At 68.4% G+C, this 17384-nt stretch overlaps 2 protein-coding genes across 2 annotated transcripts; both read right to left on the bottom strand.

Moving 5' to 3' along the window:
* Nucleotides 1–7: 7 nt before the first annotated feature.
* Nucleotides 8–5095, bottom strand: P2RY4 (pyrimidinergic receptor P2Y4). Its single transcript, XM_048076268.2, has 2 exons — nt 4928–5095; nt 8–1698 (listed from the first exon to the last, which is right to left on the bottom strand). The coding sequence occupies exon 2, from the start codon at nt 1680–1682 to the stop codon at nt 558–560; it is 1125 nt and encodes a 374-aa protein (XP_047932225.2). The 5' UTR covers nt 1683–1698; nt 4928–5095; the 3' UTR covers nt 8–557.
* Nucleotides 5096–5855: 760 nt separating this feature from the next.
* LOC106042953 (phosphatidylinositol 3,4,5-trisphosphate 5-phosphatase 2) lies at nt 5856–15794 on the bottom strand. The gene is made up of 28 exons (XM_067005117.1): nt 15547–15794; nt 14952–15377; nt 14018–14081; nt 13144–13282; nt 12921–13065; nt 12602–12742; nt 12281–12368; nt 11876–11962; nt 11494–11598; nt 11285–11399; nt 11098–11204; nt 10713–10815; nt 10140–10336; nt 9934–10051; nt 9753–9849; nt 9463–9601; nt 9288–9387; nt 8964–9052; nt 8800–8881; nt 8621–8710; nt 8422–8538; nt 8219–8307; nt 7936–8023; nt 7674–7829; nt 7505–7577; nt 6967–7429; nt 6638–6849; nt 5856–6500 (listed from the first exon to the last, which is right to left on the bottom strand). Exons 2-28 carry the CDS (start codon nt 15086–15088, stop codon nt 6428–6430), a joined length of 3414 nt encoding a protein of 1137 aa, XP_066861218.1. The 5' UTR covers nt 15089–15377; nt 15547–15794; the 3' UTR covers nt 5856–6427.
* Between the last annotated feature and the right edge of the window lie 1590 nt (nt 15795–17384).

The raw sequence follows: 17384 nt of genomic DNA, 5'->3' as shown, positions 1-17384 counted from the left end.
ACATCGCGATGTGGGGAAGGGGAAGGTGCTTTATTGGGGGCCATGAGCAGCACGTCCCCTCACCGCCTCCCTCCCCAGCCTTCCCCAAGGACAGTGCTGTGATGGGGACATCTCCAAGACACAGATCCGCACCTCTCCCCGACGTGTCCCCACCGCAGGGACCATGCAGGACATCAGCAGTGGGAGGCTCGACCCCTGGCCCCATCCACTGGCAGCATTGGGTCAAGTGGCAAAGGCTCAAGGAAGACTCCAGACAGGTCCGTGGCCACTGCTCTGGATGTCCGTGTGTCACCACCCCCCGAGGCAGGGGTGCTCCTTCTCTGTCCCCAAAGTCAGCCTGGCCCCTGCAGGCTGCTATCGAGCAGGCCAGGAGGGCCATGCGTGCCCGGGGAGGGGCAGGTGTGCCATCTTCTCGGTGACCTGCCCGCCCCGTGTGTCCCCAGGAACGCCATGGGATGGGACGTGCCCCACAGCTGCCCACCCTCGGGCCTGTGGTCAGTACTCCGGGTACGTTTGGGGGACCAGGGGTCCCACGCAGCGCTCCCCTGCTTCGCCCCTCACCGCCCACCTCCGCTCCGCGCCGTCCCCATCCCTCGGGGGTCACTGGCGCAGCAGCTGCCTACCACGCTGCTCTCCACTGAGGGGGACACCAGGGCCAGGAGGGAGGTGGGCGCGGGCTGGGGGCGCTGGGCTGCCCCCCGGCGCAGCCGCCCCCGGTACTTGTCCCCCGCCATGAAGTACAAAATGGGGTCCAGGCAGCTGTTGATGCTGGCCAGGGGCCGCGTGATCTTGTAGGTGAAGTTGATGATGTTGAGGGTCTGGCAGTTGGCTTGGAAGTAGCGGGAGGTGTAGTAGAGGGTGCGGGTGACGTGGAAGGGCACAAAGCAGATGGCGAAGACGGTGAGGACGATGATGATCATCTTGATGGAGCGCTGCTTGAAGGAGGGCACGCGGGGGCCGGGGCTGGAGAAGCTGGGCTTGCAGAGCCGCTTGGCCATCAGGCAGTAGCACACGACGATCACCAGGAAGGGGACGCCGAAGAGGAGGGCCATGACGGAGGAGCTGTAGTGCACGTAGTGGTCGAACTCCTCGGGCTTGGTGGTGTCGTGGCACAGGGTGCTGTTGTCCTTGGAGCTGGTGGTGACGAAGATGAGGTTGGGGATGAGGCAGATGGTGACGATGAGCCAGGCGCCCACGCAGATGAGGCGCGCGTACTTGGTCTTCACCCACTTGAGGGAGCGGATGGGGTGGCAGATGCCCATGTAGCGGTGCACGCTGATGCAGGTCAGGAAGAGGATGCTGCTGTAGAGGTTGGCGTAGAAGAGGAAGCGCACGATCTTGCAGAGCGCCCTCCCGAAGGGCCAGTTGTTGCGGTCGGCGTAGTAGTAGACCAGGGTGGGGAGGGAGAGGACGTAGAGCGTGTCGGAGACGGCCAGGTTGAACATGTAGGTGGTGGTGGCGTTCCAGGGCCTCATCCTGGAGACGAAAATCCAGATGGCCCAGGTGTTGAGGGGCAGCCCCACCACCAGGACGATGCCGTAGGAGACGGGCAGCAGGATGAACTTGAACTCCTCGTCGAAGACGCACTTCGCCTCCTCCGCGGCCGTGCTGTTCCCTCCCGGCCAGGGAGTCGGAGTCGGTGTCCACAGGGCAACTGGGAACATCCTCTCTGGAGCGGCCATGTTCTCCCAGCCAGATCTGGGGGAGCAGTTAATAACGACACATTAGTTGTTGATCCCGGCCATTGTCAGGCACAAAGCGGGGAAGGCGGCCAAAGATGCCAGATTTTTTCCCCCCCTCCAGGAGCTCCGGCCACTTTGATGCCTCTCTGGTTTTTCTCAGCTCCGGGGCTGGAGCTTGACACGTCCTCCCCTTCGGAGCCCCCCCAGTGACACCCGCGGACCATCCCTCGGAGCGGCGCGCCGTGACACCCGCGCCGCGTGGAGCCGGGCAGGGCGCCCGGGCCCGGCCAGCAGACCCGCGGCGCGGCGAACAATGAGACCTTGATGAGCAACAGCAGCCCCGCTCGGTGCCAGCGCAGCCTCTTGGAAGCCGGCTCAGCCTAATTGGCACCATCCTGACAATGCTGCCGGTCCCAGAGGGGTCCCTGCCAGAAGAAAGGCGGGAGGAGAAGAAAGGCTTGTCTAGGGGGGGGGGTACCACGGCCCGGAGAAATCCTTGGGGGGCTGTTAGAGGAGCCTTTGGGAGAGAGTGTCCCTGGACAGCGAGGGGCCTCCAGCTGCCGGCTCCTCTCCCTAGGAGAGCGATGATCTAAGCGGTGCGGAGAGGAGCTGTGCCCGAGCCAAGCCCCAGCCCGAGACAGCGCAAGTTCGAAGCCATCGGGGACATTTCCCCCTTGCGCATTGTTTGGATCAAAGACCGGGATTCTCAGCGGCCCGGCAAATCGGTCCCGGGGGGCGAGAGGCGAGGGCGAGCTGTAAAATGGTCGCCTTCGCCTCTCGAGGCGTCTAAAGTTCAGCGCCCGCTGCTCCGGCAGGCAGAGGGAGCTTCTCCGGCCGCTGCCCCAGATGGGTTCCCAGCTCCCCGGCCCCTCAGCACCCCCTGGGCAGGGGGTGGCTGCAGCAGAACCCCCCCCACCCCCAGGGCACCGGCACCACGGGCTGGCGGCAGTGGCACCGGGGAGGTGCTCCCTTCGTGTCAGCCCAGTCCTGGTGGGCACTGGGATGGAGCAGGGCTCGGCTCAGGGCTGCAATGGGCGTTGCTGGTTTGGGGGTGTGAGCAGGCGGCGGCATCACCCCGGGCTCCCCCCCCGCCCCCAATCTCCCTCTCCCCCGTCCCCTTTACCCCCGTCCTTCGCCACCACCGAGCCGCGCGGCTTCTTGCAGCGAGCGTGGTTGGCAGGAACCTCCCGCAGGGCGCATCTGTGGCTCAGGTGAGCCGCCGGCTGTCCTGCCCCTGGCCCCGCGGGGACAGCCCCGAGTTTACAGAGATGATCATAAAGCAATCCAAGGCAGCTGCGCGGGCGGGCGGCCGGGGGACCAGCCCCTGCGCGCCGCACGCACCCCCTGCTCTTTGTTTGAGTTCTGGGCTGAACGCGGCTTTGGGCCCAAACCGAGCGGCCTGGCGCTTCCTTCCCACCGCGGGCAGCCTGACGGCGGGGCGAGTTCAGAGAGCACAGGCAGGTCCTGATCAAACATTAACAGCGGGAGCTCGCTCAGCTCCCCTGCCAACGGGAGGGAAAAAGCAGGGGTTGGGAACCCTGCCTGGCCGGGACACCCTCCGGAGGGGCTGCTGCTGGTCCCAGTCCCGCTGCTGCGTCTCCCCGAGCCGTGACGCTGACGGGGACAGGAGGGACCAAGAGATTTCTTTCCTCTTCCAACCTCTGAGGAGGCGCGAGCTGGAGCAATGCGACGCGAAGCCCTGTCAGAGCAGCCGTGCCGCAGGTTTCAGTGACCAAAGCCAGTTTCCATGGAGCAGGTCAACAAACGAGTAAGATAAGAAGAATCCGATTAAAAATAAATAAATAAAATAATCTGACGTAAGAAACAAGGAAAAGTCCGAGCAGCAGCGTGGTGCTGGATGGCCCTGCGGGGAGGGCAGGTACTCAGCTTCTGCAAGCGAATGCGAAAGGCCCGTGGGCAGCCTGCCTGCGGCAGCGCGAGTTTGCTGCTCCTGGGCGAGCGGCCCCTGAGAAAACCACTGGCAAATCAAAATGCAAAAGAAGATGGCATTTGACAGTCTTGATCTCAGCAGGCAAGGCTTCCTGCTTCCTCATCTTAGTCACGATCAAAGTCAGCGGTTTAAACTGCTCTGATTTACACCCCCCCACCCGGGGCCACGTCACTGCCTGCTCACTCCTGCTCCCCGATGACGTCCCCAGCCAGGCTCTCCCTGCCCGTCACTTTCTCCGTGCGCTCCTGCAGGAGGGCCCGGCCGCAGAGCAGAGGCTCCGAGCCCCGCGCTGGTTTTCCTTCGGGGCTGGGAGGGAGCTGGAGGCTCGGCACACAGGGACGTGGAGCCGGGAGCGAGGCGCTGGGTCCTGCCCTGCCCGCGTTGCGGCTGCACGAGGCGTGAAGCCTGCCTTCCCCTTGCTCCAAGCGCTGCTGGTGGGGACAGCGAGGTGGCACACAAGGAGGATGACCGAGGCTGGGGACACCTGCGGGGCCACACGGCGGGGACACGCGCTGCCCTTCGGAGACGGGGCAGAGAGACGGAGCCAGGGGGCTCGGGGCGGCGTGAGGCCGGGGCCTGGCCGCTGCCGGGCCGCGGAACACACAGGGCTTTTCTTCCCTCTTAAGCCCTTGGAAATTGCAAAACAAGGGGAAATTATGCAAAACGCGCTGCAGAAGGACCCTTGTCCCTAATCGCCACGTGGTTCGCCCAGCCAAAGCCCTGGCACCAGGGGAGCGTGACCTGATTTCTTTTCGCTCCTTTTCCGCTCACGGGAGCTGCCCGAGCAGGAGCTGTGTCCTCGCCGGGGTCTCCAGCAGCGCCGGGGCTGTGCAGCGCCCTGGGCAGAGCCCACCACGTCCCCCAGCCACAGGCTCGTCCCCTGCCCCGAGGCGTCTCAGCGGGACGGCGGGTGACAGGCTCCTCGTCCTGGGGCAGGAGCCGGCAGCATCAGGCAAAGCTGTAGCAGCACAAGGGGTGGCTTTGCCCTCGGAGGAGACAGCGCTTCGGGGGCATGAAGAGGAAGGTGAAGAAGAGGAGGTGGCTGCACCAGGGGAGGTGAAGGCCCTTGGTGATGGAGGAGCACAGTGGTGCGTTCGGGAGGAGGATGCACGGAGGGATTTAGGGGCGGCAGGAGGCATGGGGAGGACGGGTTGATCCCCCCAACCCTCCACCCCAGGATGCCCCCTCCGTCCCTGGAGGTGCCAAAGCAGTGCCCACAGGGTCCCCAGAGGTTTGCAGGGCCGTGGTGGGGCCGTCCAGCTGCCCACCACCACCCCCAGGACCCCCAGCTCACCTGCAGTCCGGGGCTGGGGTGGCTCTCAGCCGCGGGGCACCCCCGGGGAGCGCCTGTGCGCCATGGGGCCGGGGGTCCTGCTGGTGTGCCACCCCATGCCGTGCCGTGCCGTGCCGTGCCGTGCCCTCCCGTGCACGCCTGCTCCTGCTCTCCCACCGCTGGGAGCAAAGTGCCCGGGAGAGGCAGGGCTAGAGGCGGGCGGAGGCGGGGGCAGGAGCCCGCAGTGCACCCGCCACCCGTGCCAGGCGCCCCTGCCAGCCCCACCGCCACCTCTCCCGTCCCGTCCACTGCCCCTGCGGGCTGCGGGCTGGCTGCAGCCCCCGTGGCAGCCCCGGGGATATGGGATGTGTGTGCCTCCTCCATGGGGCCACAGCCCTTCACCCATGGGGGCGAAGGACCCTCAGTTATGGGGACCCTCGGTTATGGGGACCCTCACCTCTGGTGGCCGTGGTCCAGCACCCAAAGGGACCTCGGCCCCTCGCCCATGGGGACCACGGCCCTCCTCCCACGGGGACCATGCCCTTCTCCATACAGAGCACAGTCCCTCACCCCTGGGGACCACGGCCCCCATCCCACAGGGACCACAGCAGCCCCCAGCCCCACGGGGTGCCACATCCAGCCCCGGCCGTGGGGGGTCCCAGCAGCGCCCTTGCCCCCGGGGGTGCTGACCCTGCCTGGCACCCCAGACCTGCAGGGCTCTCCTGGGGACAAAGGTGGCCACTGCCACCTTGAGGCCAGCCTGGGCATAGTGTCCCCAAAACTGGGGCCATCTCTGGGCATAGTGTCCCCAAAACTGGGGCCATCTCAGCACCCCAGCAGCGGGGTCCCTGCTCCAGGAGGGCAGCACCCAGCCGGGTGCCGGTGCTCCCCGTGGCTTGCGGGGAGCAGCGCGTGCCCCCAGCTGCACACACGAACGCACACCCCAGCGTCCTCCGAACCCTGAGACTTTATTGCAGGTGGGAGCAGCAAGGTGCACCTCGTACAGAAACCGAACGCAGCCCCGGGAGCAGCTGCTGGAGGAGAAATCCTCAGGGAACGTGGGCCCAGCCAGGCTGAGCGGCGGGACGAGGGAGCGGCTGATGCGGCCAAGGCAAGAGGGTGCTCAGGGCCTCCGGGTCCAAAGCATCCAGCAGTCCCCACCTCCTGAGCGGCCTCCGTTAGCCCCATGTCCTCTGTCCTCCTCACTGGGGGGGCTCAGCAGGGTCCTTCCATTGCTTTGGGGAGGGGAGGGAGGCCGGAGACGTGCGGTGACACCCGGAGAGCATCCATCCCCATGTCCGCTTCCCGAGGCTGTCCAGCTGAGGCACACCAGTCCCCCACTGGTGGGCCCAGGCAGGTCGGGCACACGGCCAGGAGGTCCGGCCCTGGGTGCTGGCTGTGCCCAGGCGAGGTGGGCGACAGAACCCCCGTGGGATGTTCCCAGTCCCACACGTCTGGGTCTAGGCCCTAGGCTTAAGGCAGGCTCTGCGCTGCAGGCTCCCCAAGGGGTTCCCAAGCACCTCACCATGGGGGGGCATTGCGGAGGGCAGGGCTGAGCCCCCCGGCTTCCAGCAGGTCCTGCTCGGTGCCGTCCCTACACATGTGGCCAGAGAGAGCCCCTGCCGGGAAGCCACCGAGCGGGAGCGGGGACCCCCCAGGCCTGCACGAGGACCTGGGGACACGGCGGGTGCACCCCCGGCCTCCTGCGCCCTGCCCTGCCCTGGGGCTCACCTCTCGTCCCCCCCAGGGCGCGGGGCTCTGCCAGGGACCCTGGGGGCAGTGGTGCCGGTGTGCTCTGTGCCCCCTGCTGCCAGCTCCAGGGTCGGGGGGTACCTGAAGAACTCGGGGCCGTCCCAGCCGTGCGCGCACAGCCCCTCCTCGTACTGCCGCACGCCGAGGTGGCCCAGCCCCACGCCAGCGCTGCGGGACCTGTCGCAGGGCCACTGGGGAAAGAAGAACAGGGAAAGGCTTCAGCAGCATCACGGCGGGACCAAAAGGGCCCACCTGCGTCTGTCGGTGGCCCGGTAGCCAAAAGCACGTCCCCCTCCCCGTGGCGGTACCTCTCCAGGGTGGCCGTGCTGGAGAGCATCCGTGGTGCGCCCCGGCACCCCCGGGGAGCGCCGGGGGGGCGGCTCCAGGGCGCTGTGGGTCTGGCGCAGCAGCACCTTGTGGCTGTCCCCCGCACGCCCGGGGGCCAGCCGGTCCAGCTGGCTCAGGCAGGTGGCCATGTGCAGCGCCGTCAGCGAGCAGTCGCCCATTGCTGGCGCGTCCCTCTCCAGGATGGCCGACTTGGGTCGCTTCTGCCTGCCCACGCCAGGGGGGCTCAGCAGGCACCCGCGGGGCGAGGGCGAGGGGACCCGTGCCCTGAGGGGGCTCCGGCGCCGCTGGCCCCCCGTCGGGCTCTCCGCCTGCGTGTTGGGGGCTTCTCCGGTGCCCAGCGCCCACGCGGTGGGGAGCCCCTCGAAGATGAAGTAGGCCGGGTTGGTGTAGCTGCTGGCCTCCGGGAGGCTGTGGGGACGGCTCCTGCGAGGCACGGCGGGGCAGGGCTCAGCATCGCCTGGGGATGGGGTGCGTGGGGGGGCAGCACCAGTGGGGTACCTGAGAGGCGGCTTGGGGCACGTCGGGGTGTCCGCTGCCGGAGCATCGTCCTCCTCCTCAAAGCTGATCCACTCTGCAGAGGCACAGAAGCGTCACCTCTTCCCCCACGTGGGTGCCGGAGAGACGGGCCCTGCGTGGCAGGGGCAGGGCGGCACGGGGGCCGCCTTACCGTAGAGCCTCTCGCGGGTGCTGTGCCTCTCCTTGGGGACCCGGACCTTCATCCAGCCCCGCATGGAGCCCGTCTCCTCGCCTCGGTGGAAGAGGAAGGTCTCGAACTGCTGGGCCATGCTGCCGATCATCGACCTCATCGCGATGCAGCACTCGCCTGCGCGCACAGCACAGGGCTGCGTTAATGGGGTGGCTCCGGGGGGCCAGCGAGCCCCCACCCCGTGCACAGCAGCACTCTGCCCGTGCCCCCATCCCGCACGCACCGTAGGACTCGCAGCTCTCCACGCCCTTGATGCTGAGGAGCAGGTGCTGGTCCCCCAGGTACTCCAGGTCCGGCAGGATGGGGTTCAGCTGCACGAGGAGAGAGGGGTGCTGGGGGGCTGCTGCGGGGCAGGGGGCACGGCTGGGCTCTGTCCTCGGGGGACAGTGACAGCCCCCTGTGCCCCTCGGGGTTCGCCCCGTGCAGGGTGCGCGCACGGCATGGTGAGAGGGACGGGGATGAGGAGGCAGCAGGATGCTGAGGGCCCTCCGCGGTGCGTTGCGTACCACGGGCAGCTGCTTGGCCGACCAGCCCATCTTGAGGAAGCCGGGGACGTCGCAGCTCTGGGAGCTGTTCTCCCCGCTCCGCTGAGCCTCTGTGGGGAGAGAGCCGGGGAGGGGGGGCACAGCTCCAGCCCCGTGCCGGCAGCACAGCCTGCCCACCCCACAGCCCCCCCGCCCGGCGCTGCGTCCCCGCGGGGCCACCTCACCCTCCAGGCAGTAGGAGTGAAACTCGATGTAGCACTTGCTGCGGCTGGCGGTTTTCACGATCACCTCGATGCTCTCCCACTCGATGCAGGCCAGGGGCTCGGGGCTGCTGCCGGGAGCTGCGGGAGGCGCGGGGGCTCGGCGGGTGCAGGATGGGTGCCCAGGTCCCCGCGGGGACAGGCCCCGTCGCCTTGTCCTTACCGTTCTTGGGCACGAACTGGGATGTCACGCCCACCTCGAAGGTGGCGAAGACGGGCGAGTGGTCGCTGGTGACGATGTCGTCGGTGCAGCCTGGGGAGGGGAGGGACAGCCTGTGACTGTCCCCAAGCCCCGGGCAGCTCCGGCTGCGCCAGGCTCAGCCCCAGCCCCGTCCCGCTCACCGTAGGAGTTGCAGACCAGGTGGGTCTCGGGGTGCGACTTCCAGAGGATGCGGTCGCACCACGAGGGGACGTTGATCCTCATCTAGGAGGGAGAAGAGCAGCCGATTTAGGTCCCCTCCCTGGGTCGGGCTGCTGTCTCCCGGCGCGATGCTTTGGGAACTCACCCCCGTGGTCTTGAACTTCTGCCACATGTAGCTGTCCCGGGAGCCCCGCTCGTACCGGTAGGTGGGTGGGAAGGAGATGTCACCCTCTCCTGGGGACGGAGACACACGGGTGACATGAGGACAGCATCTCTGGCTGTCCCCACAGCTGCATGCTCCCGTGGTGCTGCCTCCAGGGACACTGCCCCGGGGGGGTTCGTGGTGCACACCGATGTCCCCCGGGGTTTTTGGCATCTCGCACAGAGCTGTGCAGGCACCGCCACGTGCTGGAGGTGGCACCAGGAGCGGGGGTCCCTGGGTGCCACCGCCGTGCCCCCCTGCACTCACTGAACTGCAGGAACACCTTGTTCTTCTCCCGCTCCAGGGTGAGCTGGTCGACGGCCAGCAGGATGTCAAACTCCTTCTTGGTGACGTGCGTCAGGATGTCCTGGGCAGGCGGAGGGAGGAGCGGTGAGCGGCGGTGCCCCAGGGGCACCCGGGGGCGGTGCCGGGGGGCACCCACCTGCACGTCCATGTCGAGGCGGTAGTTGAGGTCCCCGAACCAGAAGAGGTGGGTGAAGCGCAGCGTGAGGTCGAAGGCGCTGAGCCGCTTGTCGCCCAGTGCCAGGGAGCGCAGGATGTCGCTGTAGTTCTGGTTCCGCCTGTGCCGCGCGGGGGGGGGGATGGCAGCCGCACATCAACCCCCCCCCCAAAAAAAACACCACGGGGCACCCTGCCCCTGCCAGCTGGGGCCGGGAAGGGGCCGGGGACAGCGGGGCACCCCACACACCCACCCCCCGAGCCCCCCATCACCTGTGGGTCTTCTCACTGCCGGAGGCCAGGTGGCAGTTGACGAAGCCGAAGGAGGTCCCGTTGAACAGGAAGGAGACGCCCACGGCCCCCTTGTTCCCTATGGGGACACCGAGCTCAGGGGGGGGCTCGGAGTCCCGTGGGGCAGCCCCCCGGCTCCGCGGGGTCCCCGTCCCCTCCCTACCCAGCGTGTTGGCGATCCCCGTTTTGACGCTGGAGGTGTGGACGTGGCTGATGCGCCGCTCGTGCTCGGGCTTCACCAGCACCACCATCTTGATGCTCCAGAGGCACTGCAGGGCGACCTGCGGGGCACGGGGGTGAGCTGCCCGCCCCGGTGCCACCCCACCCCGGCACGGCGGGGCTGGAGGAGCCCCAGCAGGTGCCCGTTACCACTCGGTAGTCAATGGCCATCAGCGTCTTGAGGGAGGCGCGCAGGAACTCGACCCACTCGCGGTCGCCCAGGGAGTTCTCCTGGGTGCCGATGACGTAGATGTCGTGGGGGATGCAGGCGGTGGTCTCGTCCTGCGTGCGCCCCAAGCCCCTCGAGGTCAGCCAGGAGGCGAGGGAGCGCGGCGGCGGGGCGCTGCCTGGGGGACGGGGACAGTGGGTGACTTCCTCGAGCCCCTCTCCACCCCCAGCTCCTGCCCTGTGCGTCTCCAGGGCCCGCTGGGGACAGGAAGCATCACGCCAGCACCACGGCCCGCCCGTGCACATCTCAGACTTGTGCTGGGATGTGAAACCCTCCAGGCGTCCACGTCTCCGTCAGCAGCAGCGCAAGCAAATTGCAACAGGGCAAACCCCAAACTGGCCAGGCCGGGGTCTTCTCCGTCCTCCCCCCACCAAGGAGCAGCTCAGACCTTGCATTTCCCAGGGCAGCTCCCCGCAGACTCCCAGCACCCGCCCCAGGCTCACAGTGAGTGTGCCCCCCCCCCAGGACATGGGGACCTTATCGAGACCCCTTACCCATGTTCCACGTCCCGACGTACACCGAGATGAGGTCGGGCTCGTCCAGGTTGGAGTGCTGGATCTTCATCAGCTGCAGCAGCTGGCAGAAGGCTTCTCGCTTCTGTGGGTGATATGGGGGGGCTCAGGGCACATATGGGGGCACAGGACCCTGGTGCTGGACCCGGGTGCAGGGGAACACAGCACCCTAAAAGGTGGCTGGGTCAGGGGGACGTCAGCCCCCAGGCGCCAGAGATGGCTCACGGGGGTGGCCTGGACCTTGAGACCACCTATTCACTGCATGGCTAAATGACAGGTCCGTGTTCCCAAAACGGCCTCTCCGAGGAGAAAAAGGAGGGGAAAGGGGCTGGTGGGACACCCCCCGCGCGCAGCCAGCGGGGCTCACCCGCGCGCTGGGGAAGACGAAGTCCTTGCTCAGGCTCCTCTGCGGGTCGCGGTCGTACACCAGCCTCACCTTGCTCTGCACGCTCTGGTATTTAATCAGCTGCAGGACTGAACGCCGGCCGTGAGGAAGGGACCCCCCCGGCGCAGGGAGCGCATCTTCCTGCAGCCGGCGGGTGGCAGCCCCTTACTTTTGTCCTGCGGGATGGTTTCTTCTGGAGACCCGCTGCCCTTCTTGGTGATGGCCACCGTGCCCAGCTCCACGTCCACCGTCAGGGCTGCCCGCTGCGACTTGCCCACCTTCACCTGCGGCACCAGGAGGGGTTCCCAGGTCGGCCCCGACCCAGGAGCGACGCCGGCTCCGGGACCACCCCGTGCCCCCCCCCCCCCATGCCCTCACCTCGAAGCACTGCACGGCCAGGGGCTTGGTGGCCGGCGGCGGGGCCGCCAGGCTGGGCAGCGCCAGGTTGTGCCGCGACACCGTCTCCTGCAGGGACCTCAGCACCTGGCAGCGAGAGGAGCGAGAGCTGGGGACGGGCTGGGTGGCAGGTGATGGCCTGGGGACGGCTGAGGTGTCCCCAGTTTGGGGGAATGGTGTGACTGGGAGCCCACGGCAGGGGACCCTAACCACGGGAAGAGGCCAGGGGTCTGGCACGTCATGGGGACATCTCAGCTGCCCAGCAATTTGTCGGAGGGCTCAATTAGCTGATGAGTTTGCCCGAGCACAGCGAGGCTCCGGCCGTGCCCCCCTCCCCACCCTGCAGCACGCAGGGACCAGGCACCTTCTTCTCCAGCGATGACAGCAGGTGGTTGACGGCAGAGATCTTGTTGAGGAGCAGCTCCAGGTCGGGATCGCTGGCCAGGAGACCCTGGGGAGAGGGACGGGCACTCGCTGGGCTGCGTGGCACCAGGAGCAGCGTGGCACCGGGAGCAGATGGGGCTGTGTGCTCCTCCCCGCTGGCTCTGGGTGCACAACAAGGCTGGCAGGGACCAGCTCCCCCCTGCCTGAACCAGGTACAGAAACGCCATCCCTGCTTGTCCCCAGCAGGGAGCCACCCCGTGTCCCCAGCAGGCACACAGTGCCCAGGGAGCACGCAGGGCATGCAGCACCCTTGGGTGCAGACAGGCACTAAAACCACCCCAAAGAATTCCCCATACCCAGGCAGGATGAGCCCCCGGGGCCTCACCTGCTCCCTGGCCGGGCTGCGAGGGGACGCAGGGGGGTCGAACACCCTGGCCAGGGTCTCCAGCCCCGCCAGCGTGAAGTCGATCTCACTGCAGAGAGGCGGATGAGCATGAGAGCCAGCACGGTGGCGATGATCTGCCAGGCACAGGCTGCCCAGGGGATGGGGTCGGGGATGGGGACGGGGACGGGGACGGGGACGGGGATGGGGATGGGGATGGGGATGGGGATGGGGATGGGGACGGGGATGGGATGAAGATGAGGCGAGTGCCCTGCAGTGCTGCCCGTGTGCTGTCCCCTGCCCCGCCACCCCCAGGCCACTCGCCTGTGCAGCGCCCTGCAGGCGGTGACGAGGGCGGTGCTGAGGTGGCGCAGCTGCAGGTGCCCGTTGCGCAGCGCCTCCAGGTCCAGCTGCAGGTGCTGGGTCAGGTACTCGGCCATGAAGCCCATGAAGTCGCTGGCTGGGCTGCAGGGGGAGGCAGTGGCTGGGAGCGGAGGTGCCCGGGCTCGGAGCGGTGCCAGCCCCTGGCACCTCGCTCAGGGTTTACGAAGTTCCTACTTTTTGGGAAGCGCCACCACCCCCTGCTCCTCTCCCCACGGCCGTGCCCACCCCTGCAGTCCCTCGGGAGGGAAGGGGACGTTACCTGCTGTGGACCTGCTCCTGCAGCCTCAGCTGCAGCTGCTGCGAGATGTGGGGCCGGGAAGGGGGAGCGCCGAGCCCCGTGCTCCCCCCGGACCCCCCAGCGGGGACGGCGCTGCCTGCCTGGTTCCCTCTGCCGTCCTCCCCGTCTGCGGGCACAGCACACCCGGCTCAGCACGGGCACCTCCCCGCCGCCGCCCCGTCCCGCAGCACCCGGCCCCGCTCACCCGAGTCCTCGTCGGCCGCGTCCCGGGGCCGGTGCACGGGGTAGAGCAGGGGCGTCACCAGCCCGTTGTTGGGCTGCTGGTAGGCGCCGATCAGGTCAGGCAGCGTGCGGAAGCACTTGGCCTGGATGCCCTGGATGGTCTGGGGAGGCAGAGGGGATGGTGGCATGGGATGTCCCCCCCGTCCACGGGCTCTGCGGGATGGGGGCACCCCCAGGCGGGTTGCTGTGCCGGCTGGGGTCTGTCCCCCAGAAGGGCCCGTGCCGAGCTGTGGGTGCCAGCTGGATGCCAACCCTTGCAGGGCAACGGGAGGACACGGAGGGAGAGGAGACAGGGATACCCCCTCGGGAAGCACATGTGGGAGCAGAGCGGGGCAGTTTTAGGGACCCAGAAAGGTGGTGGCAGAGGGTCAGGAACCAGGAGAAACCATGAAGGGACGCCAAAGGGGAACAACGAGGCCAAGCCAGCAGCGAGCGGGGCTGCAGGGCTGGGCTGGTGTGGGTGGGCAGCAGGGGATGCTCTGCCCGCTCTCACGGCCAGGACGGTGACAGCGACAGGAAGGGGGAAAATATTTTGCAAAGCTGCCCCAGGTGCAGCAGCGGCAGGCGGCTGCTGCGAGGCTGCCGGAGCGGCACCGCTCGCAGCCGGGCCGCGCTGCAGACAGGGTCTGTGCAAAGCTCGCACATCCTGTGGTGCCGCGCTGCAGCCAGCTCGTGCAAAAAGCAAACCGCACCGCTCGCAGGGCGCGGGGAGCTGCAGGCTCCACCTCGCCGGGCGCCCTGCAGAAGAAGAAGCTGGAGGCGGCAGCGAACCTCCCAGCCCCTCCGCACCTGCTTCCTGAGGGTGCACGGCGAGCACCCGGCCCCCTGCCACCCACCTGGACGGAGAGCAGCCCCTCGTCGTCGGGGAGGATGCGGTAGGTGTGGACGTGCCGCTGGAACCTGGGGGAGAGCCGAGCGTCTGCACCCTGTCCCCTTTGCAGACGGAGGAACTCAGCTCCTGCTTCTGGAAATAAAATCATCGCCCTGCCCCCGGCGTGCCCTGCACCCCCGCGCTCCCCAGCACCATGTGTTTGCAATTTGGACCTCGCGCCTGGCCAGGAAAGCCACGGGGAGCTGGGGGGGCATCCTTCCAAACCCGCAGAGGCACCGCCCCGTGCAACACCATCCCAGCCTCTCCTGTCCCCACGGACGTGTCCCTGGGCTGCAGGAGGGTCCCGGCGGGCACCGCAGCCCCCAGCCCCACGGTGCCGCTGACCGGCAGTGACATTTTGGCGCTTGGGCTGCCGAAACCCCGGCACGTGAGAAGTTAACAGCAGGCGCCGTGGTCCGGATGCCGGCGCGCCAGGGGCTGGACAGAGAGGGGGTGTTTGTGTGCGCCGAGGGAGGGCTGTGCCGGCCGCCTCTCCTGTCCCACGCAGGGGCTGGGCGGGCAGCGTGGGCACCCGAAGGTGGGCAGCCCCGAAGGGCTTGGGGTGCTGCCCCCCGCGTGCCCTGGGGGTGCTGAGTTTGGGCTGGCAGCCGGGCAGGGCTCCTGGCCAAGGCTTCTGCCAGGATTTTCCCTTGAGCCAAGCTGGGCATCGCCCCGATACCCCGGTGTCAGCGCTGACCGAAGCAGAACCAGCGGCTGCATCCCGTGCACATCCCTTAGGCTGTCAAATACTTTACTGCCCCCACCCCTAACCCCTGCCTCGCTGCTGGGGGGGACTGCACCACCCCCCAGCCCCACCGATCCCCATAGACGGGGGCCAGGTCCTTTCTCATCGAGCGACCAGAAGGATGCCAAGAGCAGAGCGGAGGCGGGGAACTCACAGGAGGCAAAGGGCGTACGCCCCCGCCACGGACTCGCTGTCCCGCACCAGGAAGCAGCCGTCCCTGCCGGCCTTGGCCAGCAGGTCTTCAGCCACCACCCGGCTGATGTCCCGGTGGTACCAGCTGGCCGCCGCCATCCCCCCGGCTGGCAGGAGGCTGGCCGCGCTGCGCTGCGGTCCCAGCCCCACATCAGCCGGCCCACGGGGGTGGGTCGGGAAGGCGAAGGTGGGGGCCCGGCCCCCCGGCGCCCGGGCGAGGAGGCGGCTGGGGGTCCCGACGGGTGACGTGCAGCCGCTGAGGCGCTGCTCATGGGGACGGGGCGCCCCGTGCCGAGCCCCACAGCCGGGCGGTGCAGCAGGAGCAGGAGCGGGGAGGCTGCGGGGGGATGCTGGGGGTCCGGCTGCTCCTCATGACGGGGGCTCCAGCCTGCAGGGTGCAGCGGGGCAGAGAGGCGCGCATCAGTGACCCGTGGCAGGGTCACCCCAAGCCACCGCCCCAGCCCCGGGGCCACCATCCCGTCCGGGTGCACGGCAAGGACAGGCCATGCCGGCGTCCCGCCGGTGCGTGGGCCCCGAACATCACTGGAGGCACTCACCCTCCCTCGCAGACGCGGCGCTCCCGCGGCTCTGGCAGGGTGCTGGGGGCGGCGAGCAGAGCTTTTGGGGTGCAGCCCCGAGCTACCTGCCGGTGTGCTCGCCGTGGTCCTGCCCGGTGGGGCGGCAGCAGGGCAGAGGGCACGCAGCACCCGCCCCGGTGGCCCCGCTCCTCGTCCCCAGCGGCCGGGCCCAGCCGCGCGGCGTCCCCGCGCCACCCGCTCAGCACCACGGCGCCCGCCCCGCGCTCTTCCTCCTTCTCTGCGCTCTGCTCTCCCCGCGGTCAGGACCAGCCTCCTCGCTCCTCCTCCTGCTCCAGCCCCGCTGGCGAGGGGAAGCCGGCGGCCATGCGGGGCCCAGCGCCCCGAGCACGGCGGGGAGAGGCATGGGGGCTCCACCACCGCCCCGCTCCCCGTCTTCTCCGAGCCCCTTCCCTCGGTTGTGCCCCAGGAGAGGGGAGAGCAGGCTGCGTGGCATCACCCTGAGGTGTGCTCAGGGTGGCAGCGACCGAAACGCCCGCTCCTGGGGGCACCGCAGCCCACGTGGGGCCAGCTCCAGCCACTTTGGGACGGCAATGCCGCGGGCATCAGGTGCCCAAGGGAGCCGGGCACCCCTAATTGCGTTCAGGGGGGATTGGCTCCAGGGTGCGGGGGCTTGGGGAGGGCTCGGGGAGGAGGGGGGGCTGCGGCAGGGCTGCAGACAGTCCCGGGGGGCTGCTGGGGTTCACAGAGAGGCTTCGCTCCTGCCACAGGCAGTGAGAGGGCCCCGCACGTGCTGGGCAGCTCTGCCCCGGGCTGCGTTGGTGATTAGCGCTGCAGCGCCCCGTTAATTACAGACGAGCTGCAGCCACCAGCTGCTGCAGGGGACGTGGGGCAGCGGGGGCTGCGCCCCCCCCGTGTTTCTCCCCAGACTCTTTGCACAGCCCAGGCTGGCACCTGGGCTTCAGGAGCCATCCCCCCACAGCGAGGAGCCCCAGGCACGGGGATGCTCCACCAGCACCGTCTGCCCAAGCCTCTCCGAGGCTTCCTCTTGGGCCGGCATCCCCCCGGGCTCCTGGTGACACAGAGGAACCTGTGGCCAGGGCCACCGAGAAGTTGGGCAGCCTGGTTTATTCCGGGCTGGCGGCTGTGGGCTGCTGGTGCTTGCATCCCTCATCACGTCCCGAGGACAGGAGCAAGTCAGGGTGGTGGCAGAGACCCCGTCCCCCCGGGACCCCCTCGTGCCAGCGCTGCTCCCGGCTGTTACTTAACGGCGCGGCAGTAATTCCCCACGGCCCCGGAGGCGCCTGGCTTTGGTGGCGGGCGGGATTAGCGCCGTCCACGTCGCCTAATCCAGATCAGGGGAAGAAGACACGGAGCTCTCAGGGGCTTTCGGAAATCATCGCCGTCTGCACCCGTCAGCCCGCGCTGCCGCAGCGTGTGAGTGGGCTGAGCCGCACGGGGCCCGGGAGGGCAGGCTGGGACGAGGCAGGCAGCTTTTTGCCGTTTATTGAACAGGAGAAAGGCATCACCCCGCAGAGGAGCACGGCCACCAAAGTCAGGCAGAGGGGTGGCTCCAGGAGAATCATCCCGGGGTGCAACTACCAGCAAGGGTTGGTCCTCGTGGTGTCCCAGCACCTGGCTGCAAACACACCGGTGTGAGCACGGGGATGGATGTGGCCACCCGGGACCACGGGCACCGCACTGGGACCAGCACGGACGAGGGCGTCCGGGACCTCTGCCGCCAGGAAGGTCACGGTTCACGTGTCCCCTGCCCTTGGCAGAAATAGTGCCCGCTAATCTGCAAACTAAGCAGCTCTCCTGTGTGCAATTAAAAGGGATCACAAGTCCCGGCCCCGGTC

This window comes from Anser cygnoides, chromosome 13 (genome assembly GCF_040182565.1).
Source record: "Anser cygnoides isolate HZ-2024a breed goose chromosome 13, Taihu_goose_T2T_genome, whole genome shotgun sequence".
NCBI classification, from domain to species: domain Eukaryota; kingdom Metazoa; phylum Chordata; class Aves; order Anseriformes; family Anatidae; genus Anser; species Anser cygnoides.
This window is presented reverse-complemented; position numbering and strand designations above follow the sequence as displayed.

What these genes read in the sequence shown, in the direction of transcription:
- LOC106042953 (XM_067005117.1), bottom strand. Translation starts at nt 15,088, where the DNA reads ATGGCGGCGGCCAGCTGGTACCACCGGGACATCAGCCGGGTGGTGGCT. An exon ending in CCAGTTCGTGCCCAAGAACG is followed by an intron (nt 8,539 to 8,620) that starts GTAAGGACAAGG and finishes CGCCTCCCGCAG; the next exon opens with CTCCCGGCAGCAGCCCCGAG. An exon ending in TCACTCCTACTGCCTGGAGG is followed by an intron (nt 8,308 to 8,421) that starts GTGAGGTGGCCC and finishes CTCTCCCCACAG; the next exon opens with AGGCTCAGCGGAGCGGGGAG.
- P2RY4 (XM_048076268.2), bottom strand. Translation starts at nt 1,682, where the DNA reads ATGGCCGCTCCAGAGAGGATGTTCCCAGTTGCCCTGTGGACACCGACT.